Source organism: Macaca mulatta, chromosome 7 (assembly GCF_049350105.2).
Source record: "Macaca mulatta isolate MMU2019108-1 chromosome 7, T2T-MMU8v2.0, whole genome shotgun sequence".
NCBI lineage: Eukaryota > Metazoa > Chordata > Mammalia > Primates > Cercopithecidae > Macaca > Macaca mulatta.
The window spans coordinates 163,269,388-163,289,996 of NC_133412.1; the positions used below are offsets into that span (position 1 = coordinate 163,269,388).

General features: G+C 43.7%; 1 protein-coding gene across 3 annotated transcripts in view; it reads left to right on the forward strand.

Moving 5' to 3' along the window:
* Positions 1-20,609, forward strand: part of TDP1 (tyrosyl-DNA phosphodiesterase 1) — a 92,955-nt gene that overhangs the window by 54,645 nt on the left and 17,701 nt on the right. For all 3 annotated transcript variants that reach the window (XM_028850203.2, XM_015144309.3, NM_001257779.1), the window contains 1 exon segment: positions 14,583-14,685. In XM_028850203.2, the coding sequence (XP_028706036.2) occupies positions 14,583-14,685 (103 nt within the window).

The window sequence follows — 20,609 nt, forward strand, 5'->3', positions numbered from 1 at the left end:
AAAACGAGACAAGTGCTTGACTGAAAAATCACTGGCTTTTTGAGGAAACATAAAAGACATTCTCTCTCCTCTGCTTTTCAATATTACTATGCAGTACTCGTTCTCTAATGTCTGTTGCTTTGATTCTGAAACAAATCATCTCTTTTTGTTCTCCTTTGTCTGAGTATTTTGGTGAAAATAAAATTGGATTACACAAGAAAATACTTACAGATGTCATTGGGTAGACTTGGTTGCCTGGCCCTGTGGCTCTAAGATATTGGGATTAGCTGGTATGCTTCATGTGCTTTGTTACAAATGTTGGTTATCAGTACTAACGCCTACAAGTGACTTCCTTTATACAATAGAGATGATTCAAGGTCATATTACTATCCTCCCCTGCCTGCATTCTGGTACAAGCAGACTGAAGACAGCATACCCCTTACTAAAGTCTCGTGAACATCATCACGATGGAAAAAAGCTTGAGACCCCTGACTCAGTGCCTCTAGACCCTTTGCACACTGGCATTGCTAGTCACTAAGTGCACATCTGGCTTGAGATGAGGAGGTGCTACCTGGAATTTCCCACCAGGGACTGGCCTCCAAAGAAAGCCTCTCTCAAGTAATATAGCAAATACTTGTATAGTGCTTACTGTATGCTGGCCCAGAGCTTTTTTACACTAGCTCATTTAATCCTCCAAATTAGGAGCTAGGTGCTGTTACTATCCCCATTTTAGAGATATGAAAACTAAAGCATAGAGAGCTTAAATAGCATGCCCCCGGGTGACCCAGTTGGGAAGCAGGAAGAGCTAGGATTTAGACCCAGGTAGTCTGGTGTGACTATTTCTTGTTTATGTGCCAGGTGCTGTCCTAGGTTTTAGTTATAGATGATGGACAAGACAGGTATGGTCCCTGCTTTCATGGAACTTGCCTTCTAATTGATGTAGACCTATCGCCTCTGCTTTGGGATTGGCACAGAAACATTATTACAGGAGAGTCAGCAGGATGGTGACAGGCCGAGAGAAGGAAGGGAGGAAGCAGGTTGCCTATAAGGTTGTGAGCACAGCTCTCTGGGAGAGTTAAACATGCTGTTAGGCTTTGTGGAGCTGATCATCAGCCCCAAGGAGGCTGCTCCTCCAGCTATCTCAGGTCTTAGTGGGAACCTTCCTTGTGCTATGCAGCACCAATATTTCAGGCTCCAAAAAGACAAGAATAATTCCCAGGACACTGTGTACTGTGGGACTCAGGAAAACCAAGGTAAGGCACCAGCCTTCACACACTTTATAGAGGAATCATCTTCAGAGAGCTTTTCAAGGTCTCCAAGGACCTTGACCAAATGCTGACCATATATTGGACTATTCAGTCTTACTGGCCATGTGAACAGTCCATCCACTCTGCAGCCACACTCTTAAGACATTTGCTTCTGCTCTCTAGGCCCATTTCCCCATCTGTAAAACCAGGGGTTGGGCTAAATCAGTGGATTTTATACTGTGTTCCTTGGAGCCCTGTGGGCTCTGGAAACCCCTTTCGGAAACCACCACAACAGTGGGCAGAGAGAGACAAGTGCAGGTAATTCACCCAGAGATACTTGCCCCTGTTTGCTTAAAATGTTTCCTTTGAACAAAGGGTTCTCCAGGTTTAAAAAGAAAATTTAAAAAAATCATTATAATAGATCATCTCCCAGGGCCCATTCTAACAAACATTTCATAGTTCTATTAAAAGCATTAACCATTTCCAAACCTTACCTTTGTGACGTGCATTAAAATTTACTAAGCACTTGCACCTAGATTATTTCATTCATTCCTCATTATAACCCAGTGCAATGAGCAGATGGTGTTAAGTCCGTATTGTAAGTGAAGAAATTGGTGACCTAAGTACATAACCACAAGGTAACACAGCTAGCCAAAAGCAAACTCAAATCTTACAAGTCTGTTGCTCTTTTCAAGTCCTTGTATTTACTGCCTTTCCATTATAGGAGGCAGACTAAAACATTGGAACATTTCATTAGAAAATAAAACAGTAAGCAGTTTTTGATTATCACATGGGTTACTATTAAATATGTACTCAAATTATTTGGTATAGTATTCTAAATACCAATTTTGACCTGAAATTTGAAAAGCAATTTTTTTATCCTTCTTGGCAGTAATTTTTGGCATTTTGGATTATTGATGTGATGACTTCTAATTCCATCTGTGGGATCAAGGATAGATGGATCCTTTTAAAGACTAGGTCAGTAGGTAGGCTAGACTATGCCATCGGGCACCAAAGCCTCCATTTAGAGTCCAACATGGCTGTGAAACACTGCTTGGCAGGGGGAGGGTCATGATAGGCCCACGACTGAGGAACAAAGTGAGGTTGCAAGTAGATTTGTCCGAATCTATTTGGTGGTTTGTCAGACTTTACACTTGAAAAACCCCACAGGCAAGTATCTAATCTCCTTTAGTGTTCTGCTCTTATCTGCTTGAAAATATGCATCATAATCATTTTCATTTTTCTTTTCCTGCTGGCGTTTCTTTGTTAATACACTGTATCTGTAAGACCTGATATCTACCCTGGAAACACAGCTGATGTGTTGCATCTTCCTAGTAGTTAATCTCCCAAGATTCTTCAACATCTGCAGAATTTTGAGACAGGATTTCACTCTGTCACCCGGGCTGCAGTGCAATGGCATGATCACTGCTCACTGCAGCCTTGACCTCCTAGGCTCAGGTGCTCCTCCCTTCTCAGCCTCCCAAGTAGCTGGGACTACAGGTGTATGCCACCATGCCTGGCTAATTTTTTTTTTGAGACGGAGTCTTGCCCTGTCACCCAGGCTGGAGTGCAATGGCGTGATCTCAGCTCACTGCAACCTCTGCCTCCCGGGTTCAAGCAATTCTCCTGCCTCAGCCTCCCAAGTAGCTGGGATTACAGGCACCTGCCACCAAGCCTGGCTAATTTTTTTATGTTTTTAGTAGAGATGAGGTTTCACCATGTTGGCCAGGCTGGTCTCCAACTCCTGACCTCAGGTGATCCGCCCACCTCAGCCTCCCAAAGTGCTGGGATTACAGGCATGAGGCACCGTGCCCGGCCTATGCCTGGCTAATTTTTGTATTTTTTGTAGAGAAGGGGTTTTGCAATGTTGCTTAGGTTGGTCTTGAATTTCTGAGCTCAAAATTCTCTGTCTGCCTTGGCCTCCCAAAGTGCTGAGGTTACAGGTGTGAGCCACCATGCCCAGCTCCTCTTCCTCTTTATTCACCAATATTTTCATTCCACCCTTTTTTGGCTTTCAAAATTAGTCATTGTCATTATTATTTTACAGTCACTTGTTTACAGTTACCCACAAGTTTACTCATTTCTTTGTACCTTTTTCTTCCTGGTAGCCCTGTCCTTTCAAATAAATTCAGTTTTATTCCTGAACTGTATCTTTTGTAGTTATTTCATTGATGCCTTCTTACTGGCAATAAGCTCTGATTTATCTAAAACTTCCTTTATTTTAACCCTCATTTTTGAGTGATAATTTAACTGAATTTAAAATTCTCTGGCCAGACGTGGTGGCTCACGCCTGTAATCCCAGCACTTTAGGAGGCTGAGGTCAGTGGATCACTTGAGACCAGGAGTTCAAGACCAGTCTGGGCAACATGGCGAAACTCTTTGTCTCTACTAAAAATATATTAGCTGGGCATGGTGGCTCACACCTGTAATCCCAGCTACTTAGGTGGCTGAGGCACAAAAATCGCTTGAACCCAGGAAGCGGAGGTGGCGGTGAGCTGAGATCGCTCCACTGCATTCCAACCTGGACAATAGAGCAAGACCCTGTCTTGTTGTTGGAGTGGGGGGGAACCTGGGACAAAGTAACTGCCAACTAAGATTTTTTTTTTTTTTCCTTTTAAGACAGAGTTTTGCTCTGTCACCTAGGCTTGGCTCACTATAACCTCCACTTCCTGGGCTCAAGTCATCCTTCCACCTCAGCCTCCCAAGTAGCTGGGACTACAGGCATGCACCACCACACCTGGCTAATTTTTTTCTTTTTTAGAGATGGAGTCTCACTATGTTGCTGGTCTCACACTCCTTAGTTCAAGCAGTCGTTCTGCCTCAGCCTCCCAAAATACTGGGATTATAGGCGGGAACCACCATGCCTGGTCTTCCTCCAAGTTCCTTAAATATTTTTTTCCATTGACTTTTGAGCTCAGTTGTTAGAATTGAGAAGTTGCCATCTAATTATTGCTCCTTGTGGAAAAGCTGTCTTTTCTCTTTGGCTGCTTTTAAGATTTTCTTTACCTTTGGTATTCTTCAATTTAGCTCTGATGGATAAGTAGGTATGGATTTGTTTTTATTTAGTCTCAGCAGAGTTTGTTGTATTTCTTCACTCTAAAGAGCTGATTTTTCAACAGTTCAGTAAAATTTATTGGCTATCATTAAGCATATTGACTCTCACCTTCTCTTACTTCCTTCTTGCAACTCTTATTAGATGCTTGTTGGACCCTCTCATTCGATCTTCAGTTTCTTACTTTCTACCTCTTTGCCTCTGAGTTGCAGTCTACCTAATTTCTTTAGATCTTTCTTCTGTTTCATTAGTTTTGTTTTCAGCTGTGACTCGTGGTATTTAATTCAACAGTAGAGTTTTTAATTCTAGTGACTTTATTTTACTTTTGGACCTTCTTAGATACCATATATTTCATGGTTTAGAGTTCAGACCATAGTCACACTGCCTGAGTTCAAATTCTTACTCTATCATCTAGTACCTGTTGAAATCTTGGGCAAATGACTTCCATTTCCTTATCTGTTAAATAAGGATAGTAATAGAATAGGTATCTAATAGTTAAGAATGAAAATAATTAGATTATATGAAGGTATTAAAACAATGTTTCACAGTTAATAGATGCTGCATATTAGCTGCCGTTATTAGCAAATTTGTTTGATGCTGGTTTCATTATTTCTTTTGTATGTTGTTTACTTTGAAATCTTTTGTTTGCTTGTTTTTGTTTTTTGAGGTGGGGTCTTGCTGTGTCACCCAGACTGGAGTGCAGTGGCACGTGATCATAGCTCCTGGGCTCAAGTGATTCTCCCATCTCAGTCTCGCAAGTAACTGGGACTGCAGGTGCACACCACCCTGCCTGGCTAATTTTTGCATTTTATTTTGATATGGGATCTTGCTTTGTTGCCCTGGCTGGTCTCGAGCTTCTGGCCTCAAACCTTCTGTCTTGGCTTCCCAAAGCACTGGGATTACAGGCATGAGCCACCATGCCCAGCTCAAATCATTTTAAGTATACTTATTTTTAACTTGTCATCTAATCGGCCAATCATCTGAAGTTCCTGAAGGTCTAATTATATTTTCTGTTGTCTTGCTTATGATGGATTTGGATTATTTTCACTTTTATTTTACAATTTGTGTCTTCACTGAAGCTTTAACTATAAAAATTATCTGTGACTTGAGTGGACAGACCTCTGTACCTCCAGAGAGATTTTGTTTCTGCCGGTCTCTTCAAGAACCTGGAAACAATGTCTATGTTAATATCTTGATGTAAGGTAGGGGCAGATACCTAGCATTTCAATATTTGAGAGATCAGGTAGAAGAAAAGGAGTGACCAGAGAGGTTGAAAGCAGAAAGGAAGCCACAAAGTGTAGCAGAAAACAAGGAAAAAATATTACATTAATGTTTCAATTATGCCAGGGGATAGGAGGCACTGATGGTAGAATTCTCATGCTACGGAGAGATTAAGATGAGATTAAAGAAGTTTCCATTGGATATGGCAGTGTGGAGGTTTTCAGTGACTTTCAGTGGTTTCAGGATAGTGGTTTGGGGAAAAGTCTTATTGAAAGCACATAATAGATTGAAAGGTAAGTGGGATTCTCTGCAGTGTTGTACTGGAAGTTATAGCCAGTGCAATAAGGCAAAAAAAAAAAAGACATAAAGATTGTTAAGGAAGAAGTAAAACTATATTTTCAGAAGATATGATTGTGCATTTGAAAAACCCCAAGGAGTTTAAACATGATTTCAAGATTCACTATAAAAGCAGGGTAAGACTGTGATATCAGCATTAGAATAGATAAATTGATCAATAGAACAGAGTCCAGAAATAAACACATATATCATCAAACATTTTTGACAAAGGCATCAATGTAATTCAGTGGACGAAGGATGTTCTTTTCAATAAATAGTGCTAAAGCAATTGGATATCAATGCAGGAAAAAAAAAACCTTAGCCTATCTTAGGCCATAGACAAAATTAACTTCAGATGTATGATATACCCAAGTGAGAAAGCTAAAGCTATAAAGCCTAGAACAAGAATATCCTATAACCTTGAAGTAGGCAAGATTTAGTACATAAGACATAAAATGCACTTGCAAGAAAAGATTTACACATGTTTGGACTTCAAAATATTTTAAAACTTTACTTTGTCAAAAGCCACCATTTTGGGATGGAGGAAAGGTTTTTCTAAATAAGACCTCACACTCAGATGTTATAAAGTAAAAAACTGCACCTTGGATAACTTCCTTCCTCGCCCCAAAATGGAAGAAAGCAAGCAAAAAAGACCTTCTGAACTATAAAAGTTTTCATAAACAGTTATAACTGGGCAAACATTTACAACATAATTGTAATATATGAAAAGCACTGTGTGGTGGGCAGAATAATGGCCCCCCAAAGATGTCTTTGTGTAAATCCTCAGGGGCTGTGACTGTTAAATTACCTGGCAAAGGGGAATTAAGGTGGCAGGTGGGATTAGGTTTGCTAATCAACTGAGCTTAAAATGGAGTGGTTATTGGGGGAGGACCCAGTATAATCACAAAGATACTTACTAGAAGACAGACAAGTCGAGAGAGAGAGAGAGAGAGAGAGAGAGAGAGCACTGCATGAAAAGGACTCAGCTGACCTCATTGGCCTTGAAGATGAAGGAACACAGACATTCCAAGGGGAATGCAGGCAGCCTCTAGAACTAGAAAAGGCAAGGAAATGAATTCTTCCTGAGGGCCTCCAGAAGAAACACAACACTCCTAACACTTTAATTTTACTTTACTTTGTGTAAGATAATGAATCTTTGTTTTAAGTCATTAAATTTGTGGCATTTTGTTAGAGCAGCAGCAGGAAACTAATGGGCACTGCATATCAAGAGAAAAAAACAGTATCATAGTTTAAAAATTAATACTCCACAGAAGTAAACATCAGCATTCAGTAGTGATATGGGCTGACTGTATCCCCACCCAAATCTCATCTTGAATTGTAGCACCCATAATCCCCACGTGTCATGGAGGGGATCTGGTAGGAGGTAATTCAGTCATGGGGGTGGGTTTCCCTGTGCTGTTCTCATGATAGTGAATATGTCTCATGAGATCTGATGGTTTTATAAAGGGCAGTTTCTCTGCACACACACTCTTGCCTGCCACCATGTAAGGCATGCCTTTGCTCCTCCTCCTCCTGCCATGATTGTGAAGCATCCCCAGCCATGTGGAACCGTGAGTCCATTAAACCTCCTTTCGTTTATAAATTACCCAGTCTTGGGTATGTCTTTATTAGCAGTGAGAGAACAGATGTTATAGTAAATTGCTACCAGTAGAGTGGGGTGCTGCTATAAGGATACCCAAAAATGTGGAAGCAACTTTGGAACTGGGTAACAGGCAGAGGTTGGAACAGTTTGGAGGGCTCAGAAGAAGACAGGAAAATGTGAGAAAGTGGCAACTTCCTAGAGACTTGGAGGGCTCGGAAGACAGGAAGATGTGGGAAAGTTTGGAACTTCCTAAAGACTTGTTGAATGACTTTGACCAAAATGCTGATAGTGATATGGACAATGAAGTCTAGGCTAACATATTCCTAGAGGGAGATGAGAAACTTTTTGGGAACTGGAGCATAGGGGACTCCATGGCATTAAAACATGGCATTAAGTGTTTATGGCTTTTCCAGGCACATGGTGCAAGCTGTCAGTGGATCTACAATTCTGCGATCTGAAGGATGGTGACTCTTCTCACAGCTCCAGTAGGCAGTGCCCCAATGGGGACTCTGTGGGGCCTCTGACCCCATAATTTCCTTCTACACTGCCATAGCAGAGGTTCTCCATGAGGGCCCCATCCCTGCAGCAAACTTCTGCCTGGACATCCAGGCGTTTCCCTACATCCTCTGAAATGTAGGTAGAAGTTCCCAAACTTCAATTCTTAACTTCTGTGTACCTGCAAGGCCATTGCTTCAGAGGTGTGCTGCAGTGGTGGAACCCTCATGGAGAACCTCTGCTAGGGCAGTGCAGAAGGGAAATGTGGGGTAGGAGCCCACAGCTTGCATGGTGGGCCTGGAAAAGCAGCAGACACTCAATGCCAGCCCCTGAAAGCAGCCAAGAAGGGGGGCTATGCCCTGCAAAGTTACAGGGGCAGAGCCTGTCCAAGGCCGTGGTAGCCTACCTCTTGCATCAGCGTGACCTGGATATGAGACATGGAGTCAAAGGAGATCATTTTGGAGCTTTAAGATTTGACTGCCCTGCCAGATTTTGGACTTGCATGGGGCCTGTAGCCCCTGTGTTTTGGCGAATTTCTCCCATTTAGAATGGCTGTATTTACCCAATGCCTGTACCCACATTGTATTTAGGAAGTAACTAACTTGCTGTTGGTTTTACAGGGTCATAGGCAGAAGGGATGTACTTTGTCTCAGATGAGTCTTCAGACTATGGACTTTTGAATTAATGCTGAAATGAGTTTAAACTTTGGGAGGCTGTTGGGAAGGCATGATTGGTTTTGAAATGTGAGAACATGAGATTTGGGAGGGGTAAAGGGTGGCATGATATGGTTTGGCTCTGTGTCCTCACCCAAATCTCATCTTGAACTGTAGCTTCCATAATTCCCATGTGTCATGGGAGGGACCTGGTGGGAGGTAATTGAATCACAGGGGTGGGTTTTCCCAGGCAGTTCTCGTGATAGTGAATAGGTCTCACGAGATCTGATGGTTTTATAAAGGGCAGTTCCCCTGCACACGCTCTCTTGCCTGCCACCATGTAAGATGTGCCTTTGCTCCTCCTTTGCCTTCTGCTATGATTGTGAGGCCTCCTCAGCCATGTGCAACTGTGAGTCCATTAAACCTCCTTTCCTTTGTAAATTATCCAGCCTCGGGTATTTCTTCATTAGCAGTGAGAGAACAGACTAATACAAGTAGATACAGTTAAAAATACTTGATATGGTTTGGCTGTGTCCCCACCCAAATCTCATTTTGAATTGTAGCTCCCACAATTCTCACATGTTGTGAGGGGGACACAGTGGGGGCAGTTTCCCCCATACTGTTCTCATGGTACTGAGTAAGTCTCATGAGATCTGATGGTTTTATAAGAGGAAACCTCTTTTACTTGGCTCTCATTTTCTCTCTTTGCCTGCTACCATCCTTATCAGATGTGACTTGTTCCTCCTTGCCTTCTGCCATGATTGCAAGGCCTCTCTAGCCATGTTGGAACTGCGAGTCCATTAAACCTCTTTCCTTTATAAATTACCCAGTCTTGGGTATGTCTTTATTGGCTACATGAGAACAGACTAATACAGTATTTAATATTGTTTAGTAATCAGAGATGTCAAATTTAAATTAGACATATTTTACCTATTAGACTTGTAAAACTTTTAATAGATACTATCCACCTAGTGTTCTCAAGAGTCTGAGAAAAGCATACTTCTATACACTATTGCTAATAATCTAAATAGGATAGATGCTTGAGACAGAAATTGGACAGAATCTATCAAAATTAAAGATTATGTCCCTGTGTATACCTGCATACAACTTGAATCTTTTACAGTGAGAATATCTTTACACATCACTTGTGAAATGTCTTTTCAATCCATAAAACAGAACCTAAGAGTGATACAAGAAAACCTACAGAGAATGCAAAATGGAAGGAAACCTACAATGTCTGTGTTTGTGGCACACACACTGCTGTGGAGTTTTAGGAAAGGGACAACAGCAGCATTGGCTGGAGTCATGGTTTCCCGTCCACATCCATACAGCTGCTTGGCCTCCATCTTCTCCAGCACCCGCTGTTAACATTCTGTTTTATTGCAGCTGTCCGTGAACATGTTTGTCCCCTCATCCCTGGTCCTCTAGAAGTGTGGTGGCCAACGCCTCAGTCTGTACATTGTCTCTGTACTCTTTGTGCTGCTGCTGCTGCCTAGACTGTTAAGTAATTAATGATGAAAAGAAATATTTTATCAGTGGACATATGTTCCCATAACAGCAGTCATCCTTGGGGACTTGTACATCTTCTAAAAAAAAAAACTTAAAAGTGAATCTAATCAGCCACTCTAATTGGTGTTTAAGCAGGCATTGGTGATGGCAACTGTTCCCGTTACCAAAGTTCAGGTTTTGAAAAATGCGTGGAGCAGGGTTTGGCCCAGAGGTCATTTTCATAGCTCCCCACTTCCTTTCTTAGGCAGTTGTTTCCCCCATGTGTTATCATGAACATGCAACAAGTACTCCCCAGTGGTAAACCTCCAGTGAAACTCAGAGATTTTACCTTAGGGTGAGACTGCATCACTGGAGGGGAACACTGTAGTTCACGTGAGCATGGGTGTCTCTCATCATTGTAAACTCTAGCCTGGAAAGGGATTTTCGGTCTCACAGGCTGACAGCCCTCATTCTGGAGACAGGAACCTAAAGCCCAGGGAGGAGAGGAGTGGCTTAAGGAGTCACAGTGAGTGGGGAAGCCGAGACACAAACTGCTCCTGATTCAGGGTCCAGGGCTCTCTTCTCAGCATGTGCCTGCCTGCCTTCTCCATGTGCCTCACATGCCATTCCTGTGCTCTCCTGAGATTTCCTGTAGGAATTTTTTTGTCATACCTTATCAAGTTTACTCTTAAAAATGTAATGTTTGGGACAAAATATTCATATTGGGGACTGAGGTCAAACCTGTAATAAACAGTCACACCTCACAAGCCCCATGGCAGGGCATTCTACCACCATTTGCACTCCTTGTAGGCAAGGGGATGATAAACTGCCTAATTGAGCAACAGATCATTGGTCAACTTAGCTGTGGTGGCTTGGTGCCTCATTCAGCTCAGACTGCTATACAGAGCAGCTTATATATTTCATAGTTCTAGAGAATGAAAGTTCAATGTCAGGGTGTCAGCATGGCCAGGTACCAGTGAGGGCCCTCTTCTGGGCTGCAGCCTGCTGAGCTCTCACTGTGTCCTCACAAGGTAGAAAGCGGGCAAGGCAGCTCTCTGGGGTCTCCTTTATAAGGGCACCAGTCTCATTCATGAGGACCCCATCCTCATGACATAACTAACCCAAAGCCTCTGCTCCTGACACCATCACATTGGGGGTTAGGATTTCAACATATGAATTCTGAAGGACAAAACATTCAGTCCCTAACACTTAGTAATGGTCAACTTGTCTACCCTCAACCACAATTTCCAGAATTCCCTTTCTTGTATGTTTTCAATTAGGTGGGCCCCAAGGGAGATTCTTATATTTGGAGAGCAAATGTGATACAGCAGCCTTTTTATTTTTTATTTTTTATTTTTTTGAGATGGAGTTTCGCCTTTATTGCCCAGGCTAGAGTGCAGTGGTGCGATCTTGCCCCACAGCAACCTCCTCCTCCAGGGTTCAAGCGATTCTCCTGCCTCAGCCTCCTGAGTAGCTGGGATTACGGGTATGCACCACCACACCTGGCTAATTTTGTATTTTTAGTGGAGACAGGGTTTCTCCATGTTGGTCAAGCTAGTCTCGAACTCTCAACCTCAGATGATCTGCTGCCTCGGCCTCCCAAAGTGCTGGGATTACAGGCGTGAGCCACTGCGCCCAGCTGAGACAGCAGCCATTTTTATAACTCAGCGTTGTCACTGTGTCCAGCAGAAGCTGGACCTCACATCCCCTCACGTCCTCCTTCAGCTTTTCTAACTCCTGGCCCTCACCACGTGTGTATTTTTTCTGTGATGAAGGTCCTCTCTTTTGCAAGACATCCACACCTGCAGTGCCAGAGGCACAAAAACCACGTGGTTTTCAGTCCTCACAGTCTTCAGTCCATGCCTGTGGCTCCAGCTAGTTATTCTCCACTTTATGCTTATCCTCCTCTGGCTTCTGCCTGCCCTGTAGACTTCTAGCTCCAGCATCAGGACAAAGATAACAGCCTTATAAAGACTTTAACCAGCTCCTACAATTACATGATAATAAATTCCTGTAAGAAATACACACACACACACACACACACATATATATACATATATATATATATACACACACACAATTTCCTAGTTATGTTTCTGTGATTGAACCCTGACTGATACACCCCCAGAAGCTACTGTCTTATTCATCATGACTTTATTAAGCGTTTGGTGGGTAGTGTTTCTGGTGGAATGGTAGACCATGGGACCTCCAGAGTTCTACCCTAAGGATCTAAAGTAAATTAAATGCCCCACCTCTCTTTAGTGATGAAGCATCCCTCAGTATCCAACAACAACATAAACCATAGCACTTGGGAGAGAAAGCTGCCCAGTCCAGTAGACAAAAGAACAATGGAAGAACGAGGGCAGGGGGAACAAAATGGTGAAAACAAGTTCTCAACAGAAGCCAGGACAGGCAATGGACGATGGATTCCATGTGGAGAACAGAAGCTAGAACTCCTTTGGAGTTATGGGAGCAAGAGAGTCCTATGGTGTCGCTGTGCCTCATGAAAGACATGGTGCTTTTGCTGTACATGACGCCCACGTGTGCGCACACACACACACCCCACTCCCCTGCCCCCCCACCCCACAAGAGTTTGGAAATACCCCATGTTCCTGGCTGCCCCAGGTGCCAGTGATTCAAAGTATTACCCAGAATGTAAAAAGTTATTAAAGATATGTCAGGGAATGTTGATTTATCACCTAGACAACCTGCAAGTGACTTTCAGGTTCTCAGTGTTCACGGTAGAGTTTCTAAGGTTCCAGATGCTTAGAAATCTGTTAGAAGCCAAATACAAGGAGGGATTGGAGGAAGCCATCTGAAAGGCTGTCCTTGTGATCTCTTTTGAACTTTACTTTGGAATAAGCCCTCAAATCTTGGAATGCTAAGAAAACACAACTCATCGGGAAAGAATGAGAACAGCCTTCTAGAAGATACCTCTGTGTTGTCATGATACTGATAGTCAAGAGTTGGCTAGAAAGTGATCATCTACAAAGTGAGAAAAACACCTTAGACCCACTGGTTGGTTTTGCCTTTAGACTTTTCTCTTTGCCAAGGAGATGACCTGTTTTTACTAACAGGTCAAAGACCTAAAAGCAAGATGTCATCTTGGACTTTTAAAAAAAGGTTTTTTCCTAGAATCATAATACCACTTTATCATAAACATCAGCTTCCTCTTCACTTAATGTCTCAACGACGTCACAGACAGTGATGTTTATGATCGTGGTCCTTGTGCAAAGGTTTCCTGTCCTCAATATGGTTCATTTAGGAAGCCAGGAAAGTTTGTAAATAATGCTCTGTTTTCTTAAGTCAGCCTAATCGCGTCAAGATTTTTCCTTAGCTCTGATTTCCACCTTCTTCTTTCTCTGTTCCCATAGAACCCTTAACAAACATTACTCTTTTTATCTTACTTGGTCATTGTTTTTGTTTGACTCTCCAATTCCAGCAGACAATAGTTCCAGCACATAACTCAGAAAACATACTTGGTGCACCAGTGAGTGAATCTTGAAAAAGTCCCAGTCATCCACAAAGTCAGGCTGTAAAGAGTTTTCTGAATAGCTGAGGTTTATAAGTTTTAAAAATAAAATAGAACTTGGGTGAACCTAACTGAAAAAAATGTTTATTGTGGGTTTATGTTAATCTCTGACACATTGCTTGATTTTTTTTTCTTTTTCTTGAGACGAGGTCTTACTGTCTTCCAGGCTGGAGTGTGGTGGTGCGATCTCCACTCGCTGCAACCTCCACCTCCCAGGCTGAAGCGATCCTCCCACCTCAGCCTTCCAAGTAGCTAGGACTGTAGGTTCGCGTCACCATGCCTGGCTAATGTTTTGTACAAATGTGGTTTTGCCATCTTTCCCAGGCTGATCCTGGGTTTAAGTGGTCTGCCCACCTCGGCCTCCCAAAATGCTGGGATTACAGGAGTGAGCCACTATGCCTGACTTGTACCGTGATTTTTTAGCTACAACTCTTTGAACATATAAAACATCATTCTGAATGTACCATTTCTTTCTAGATACAAATAACAGTCTATTGCTCTCAGAGCTGTTTTCTTCACATTGAAAGTAGAAATTAGCACTACCTGGCAAAAAAACTGAAAAAGGAAATATGAGGCTTAAGATATTACTGCATAAGATAATATTAACTTTTTTCTTAAATGCTGGTTTTATATACAACAAAACCAGAAATCCTGGCTACTCCAGGATCGTGAAAAGAAAAGGGGCTTTAGAAAGAAAAAAATAAAATCTAAGGAAAGATAATTATTTTAATAGCTGCCCTCAGGAAAATGCAGATGAGGGTGAAGCTATCCCAAATTAGCAATTAGATAAATCTTGAGGATTAGAGAACAGCAGGATTTAAATTCTCTTTTCAAAAATGCAGCAGCTCTGCTAGAAAATGAATGAATGTGATTGCAGCTATATATTTTTTTGACCGGTGCTCTTGCAGCTGTGGAAGTTTGACCCACACTGAGATGCCTCCCTGAGTCAGCCCTTTCTGTGTCCTTGCCTCTGCAGCGCGAATCTGTCCAAGGCCGCCTGGGGAGCACTGGAGAAGAATGGCACCCAGCTGATGATCCGCTCCTACGAGCTTGGGGTCCTTTTCCTCCCTTCAGCATTTGTAAGTTTACACTTGCAACGCACAGTGGGTCACATGTGAAATGATTTGGGTTTTGTGTTCTCTTCCTTTAGTCACAACAGCTTGCCTAAGGTTGGCAGGAAACAGTCAGGATTCTTACCCAGAGCCTGCGCTCTTAACCACTGGTCTGTACCTCTGAGCTTACTGAACACTCACCAGTCTGGGCGCAGCGGAATACCTGCTCTCAAGGCATGTACTTGATTAGGAATTGACTGTATGCTTCCAGCAAAATTAATAACATTTAAAATAAATATTGCAAACTACAATGTGAAGATTTATCTCAAGGTGGTAGATGACAAGTCACCAAAGGAATGGCCCAATCAATCACAAGATGTTTTAGGTAGGGGTGACTGGATGATGAAGTTGGGAAGCAGGAGAGCTTGGCAGAGTATTTGAAAGATGCTTAGGATATAGGCTGTATAGAGAGAGGTGGGAATGGCATCACTGTTGGAAAGGAATTAGTAGTAGCACAAACTGGGAAGCAGAAATTGGTTCACATCATCGTCTAGAGTTTGGCCAGGCGGGGCCAGGGGGTGGCACAAAGGACATATGCCTCTGGCCCAGTAAGCCCCCTAGAAAAGCACCATGTCGAAGTGGTCTCTCGAGATGTCCAGCACAGCCAGCTTGTCTCCCAGCTCTGGAGCCACTTGAGGTTTCTGTGTCCAAACACCAGAAGGAGTGGCTTGCACATAGGGACTGGGGTGTATAAGCCATCTGTTATCTCTAAATGCTAGAATCACACTTGACCCAGAGAGACATTCCCACCATAAGAGGCACATGGACTAAGATCTCCCATGTCACTTCCTCATACTCACCGTGCGCGCACACACACAGAATTGCCCACACGATGAGATGGCTGATGCTTCTTCCTTCCTTCCTCCCTCTCTCCCTCCCTTCCTTCCTCCCTTCTTCCCTTCCTGTCACTGTGGGCACACACTTAGAATCACCCACACAATGAGATGGCTGATGCTTCACCCACACAATGAGATGGCTAATGCCTTTTCCTTCCTTCCTTCCTTCCTTCCTTCCTTCCTTCCTTCCTTCCTTCCTTCCTTCCTTCCCTCCTTCCCTCCCTCCCTCCCTCCTTCCCTCCTTCCTTTCCTCCTTCCTTCCTTCCCTTCTTCCCTCCCTCCCTCCCTCCGTTCTTCCCTTCCCTTCCCCCCCACCACCCGCAACTGGCTATAGTTGAATTTATGACAAACACCCATGACAAAGCGCCATTGTGGACGACTGTGACTGGACCAGAAGATTTAGCTGAGGAGTTGGTGTGTGCTTGTCCTCAGACTTCAATCTGGACTAATCCGGTTTTTTTGTTTTTGTTTTTGTTTTTTAAGACAGAGTCTCACTCTGTTGCCCAGGCTGGAATGCAGTGGCACAATCTCAACTCACTGCAACCTCCACCTACAGGATTCAAGCGATCTTCCTGCATCAGCCTCCCCAGTAGCTGGGGCTACAGGCGCCTGCCACCACGCCCAGCTAATTCTTGTATTTTTGATAGACACGGGGTTTCACCATGTTGGCCAGGTCTCCAATTCCTGGCCTCAAGTGATCTGCCTGCCTCAGCATCCCAAAGTGGGATTACAGGTATGAGCCACCGCCTAATCCAGTCTTAAGGCACGCTGGAGAGCACCCACCTTCCCAGCCCACCCCAGCGTTGCTCACTGTTTCTCACCCCATGCTAAGGTGAAGAGCTCTTTTCTCCCTTTCTCTCCCCTCTTCTCACCAATCTATCCATTCTTTCTCTTTCCATCTCAGTTTCACTACAAAACTATATAACCTCTTTTAGTTATAAGATTTCAGCTTTATCACACAACTTCTGGGTAACGATGAAGTCACAACAGTAGGAGGTGTGATTGTAGTGACTGTGGCTTTTATAATAACTGAGGCTGGAGTTCTCGCCCAATAATAAGTACTGGAATAAATTCCACATCACTCCTGTTTGGCTTCTGTTGTCAGCATTTACAAAAGTCTGGTCCTTTGTAACTGTTCTGCCCATGAAAATGCTGATCATGAAAATGCTAATAGGAAGAAATGTATTGCCCTTCCAGGTCCTCTAAACCCTTCTGAGCTATTCATTTTTTACCCCAGGTGTTCTTTCTCTGACTATCCATTAATGCAGGCTAATGGAGAAAAAGAAATAATCATTTGGAATGCCTAAACTGACTGTATAGGTGGGCTCTTCTATATTTTGGAGTAAGAAAGAGCCCCATTATAGCACATTCTGGGTAAAATAGAGGTTGCATTATTTATAAAGACCGTCAGACAAGAATATAAAACAGATTCCACCCCTTCTAGACTATGCCAACAGATTCAAGAGCTAGGCCCCGATTAGGGTGACATCGTAATTAACAGTCTAAGATTGTAACTGATTTTCCAAGAGTTTGTTAGCACATCTCAAAAAACAAAGCCTGGAACAGTGCTTTCCAGCAGGCTTCCATCATGAACCTGGTGAGGCCCCACTCACTGTACCTGTCTTCTCATCAGCCATTGTCCCTTTGGTTGGGCTGTCTGTGTCCTTCAGTGAATCACAAATGACTTGGGCAGAGCGCTCTAATCAGGCATTGTGGATGGTACACAGAATGGCTTTACCCTTCCCCTCCCAGGGAGCTCATAGGGTAGTTGGCCAGGGTGGTCATAGAGTCAGATGGCCACCTGATACACCTAAGCAATGAGGCAGAGACATCCTTCCTGGGTGAGAGCCGGGGGCTGAGACCTGAGGGAGGTGCCTACCTGAGTGAGCAGAGCCAGAGGACTTCGTTGTGTGTTACAGAAACCAATTTGTGCCCACAGAAGCCCACAGATGAAAGGAGTTTACTGAAAAGATGCTGGGGTGGATGTCACGGGATCAGAGGAGTTGCTGAGCAGCTGAGACTTGGAAGTGACAGGGCCAGGCCCTCTTAGGGGACTCAGCAGCGGCCCTTCTCCCTAGGTGACTGCAGCTAGCATGACTGTGCAGCCCGGTGCTGGCCATTCCACCTCCTAGTGACACCTCAGGCCTAGATCTGCCCTCCATGACTCAGGACTCTCCCAGCTCTGTCCCCAGAGAATGAGCCTGTTTCCAGAGAAGGGAGGATGGATGTGGGCGAGGAAGTCACCCTGAGGGGTAGATACTACCAGGGGGTTTCACCCATAAGTGAGTTGATGTGCGTCTCGTCAGTCTGTGAAAAGGGTTGGGTTTTTTTGATACAGGAGACTTTAAGTGTCTGTATCACAACATCTATGTTGTCTACTGATATGTGAAGCTTCTGGAAAAAAAGTAGACCTTTGCTCGGCCTTCACAAAATTAACATTGATGGTTTTGACCTTGAGGATGACCCAGGGATTTGTGCCATGAGGTAGTTTGTCATTTCGCTGAGTTTATACGTGCACAGGAATGAGACGCTTAGCTTGTGAAAGAGAGGCTGTCCAATGGAACAGCTCGACAGTTCCCTCCTCAAAACATACCCCAGGCTCCTACCTGAATGTTCCAGTGGCCTGGGACTGCCCTCCTTCACACTCACTTCAGTCCCACACACACCCTGTGTCTGCTGTCTTCCAGGCCCCTGCAGAGAGAATAAAGGATGAGGTGGAGGCTTCGTTCTCGGGAAACGCATGGATAAGTTGAGGAAACAGACACCGGTGATTACAATATGTGACAAGAAGTAGGGTGTGGGGCATTCAAAATACAGGGGCTCTGAGAAGGGGGACCATGTAGTCTGCCTGGGGGGCTTAGGAAAGGCTTTGTTAAGGAGATGGCATTCGATCTCACTCTTGAGAAAGGAGTATGAGCTTAACCTGCTGTCAGGGAAGAGGAGGCTTCCAGACAGAGATAATAGTGCAGGCTGTGTGTGGGAAAGAGCCAACAGTTCTGTGTGCCTGGAATGGGGATGGGGCGTGGGTGTGAGAGGCTGGAATTCCAATCTGAAGGAGACCGGAGAACAGAACACACCACTGGCCTTGATTCCACGTGGATAGTAGAAAGGCATCATTTTTTTTAAGCAGGGCTAGTGGTCTCAGGCCAGTTTTCAGAGAATTTGAATCTTATAAAATATAACTCTGAAATTAGGATTATGATTTATACTATTTAAAATGTACTCAAGGATATAGCACATTGCATGTATTATCAAAATCATCATCTTAGCCACGTAAGCCACACTGTTGAACAAACCTGATTATTAATGAGTCACTGTTACCATTCACCTCACTTGGCATGTCTTTTCTTTTTGTTTTTTTTCCTTTAAGACAGACTCTTGCCCAGTTGCCCAGGCTGGAGTACAGTGGTGCCATCATAGCTCACTGCAGTCTCGACCTCCCAGGCTCAAGCAGTCCTCTCACTTTAGCCTCCTGAGTAGCTGGGACTACAACTGTGTGCTACTACGCCCAGCTGACTTGTTAATTTTTTTGCCATGTTGCTCAGACTGGCCTTGAACTGCTGGGCTCAAGTGATCCTTCTCAGCCTCCCAAAAGATCTTGTCATTTCTCACTCCTTAATGCTGCTTGATAATTTGTTCCCCCTGAACTACCCCCGCAACATCACATGTTGGGCGAGTCAGCTGTTACTGCCATGGCCCCCACTTCACCTCCCTGGGCCACACCCATGCTGTGGGAATGGGCCTTGTAGACCACAGATCTGGTTATGTTACCTGCTGGAGATCCTGTAAGGCAGAATCCAGGCTCCTTAGTGGGGCTGCTTTTCCCCTTCGTGCTCTGACTCCTAACGTCTCCTTCCTGGTACTTACTGTTTCTGCTGTGCAGAACTCATGGCTCTCACTACAAGCCAGATCCACCTGCTAGCCAGCCATAATCTGTACTGAGAATGACACCTTTACACCCCACCTCTGCCTGCTGCATCTGTATTCACTCCAGGCACCCCTCCTCTGCATCCACAACTTTCTAGAACCTGGGGCTCAGCACATATCCCACTTTGCATTGTGACCACCGACTCGTGTCTTCTGGACCAGAGTGAGCTGAATGGGTCATGTGGGAGGCTTTTCCTAAGTGTCTGTTAGTTGAAGTTGTTTCCTTTAAGTTGACCAATACCGAACAATGTGAGAATTGTGTGAAACAGTATGGAGACTGTGATTTTGGTCCAGTGGGTATTGTGTGCAGTAGGTGCTTAAATCTGTTCACAAATTGTGTTGTAAAGCAATTTGCAATATGGAATAGCTCATCTGTAGCTGTCTTGAAATTAAAATACACATACACTTAGGAGTCCACTGCAGTACTTACAAATGCCAATCCCTATAAATTAACTTAATAAATATCTTAAAGATTTCTGTATCTTCTGAGCAAACTATCGCAAGGACAGAAAACCAAACACCACATGTTCTCACTCATAGGTCGGAATTGAACAATGAGAACACTTGGATACAGGGTGGGGAACATCACACAATGGGGCCTGTTGTGGGGTGGGAGGACGGGGAGGGGTAGCATTAGGAGATATACCTAATGTAAACGACCAGTTAATGGGTGCAGCACACCAACATGGCACATGTATACATATGTAACAAACCTGCACTTTGTGCACATGTACCTTAGAACTTAAAGTATAATAATAATAAAAAATGATAAAAATAAAAAAAGATTTCTGTATCATAATCCTAAAATGTTTACTGACAAGAATGCAGTTTATCATAAAATGAGGCCAGGCATTAATATCTTTTTTTAGGTTTCCCTGTTCAGTACCAGCAAGACATGCCTTTTAGTGTTTTTGGCTTCATGTTTGCCAAATAGACTTACTTAATACAGAATTTTTTAGACATCCTTCAGGCTGGACGTCATCCAGAATTTACTTCCTTGAGATCAGCCCTCCTTCATATCTCTTGGTAGAACTCTGTGTCCACATCACCCACGTGTCTGAGTTATCAGCAGCCAGAGTTGCCACTTTTGTCCTTCACCAGTAGGCTGTGTCACTTGCTCTGTTCTGG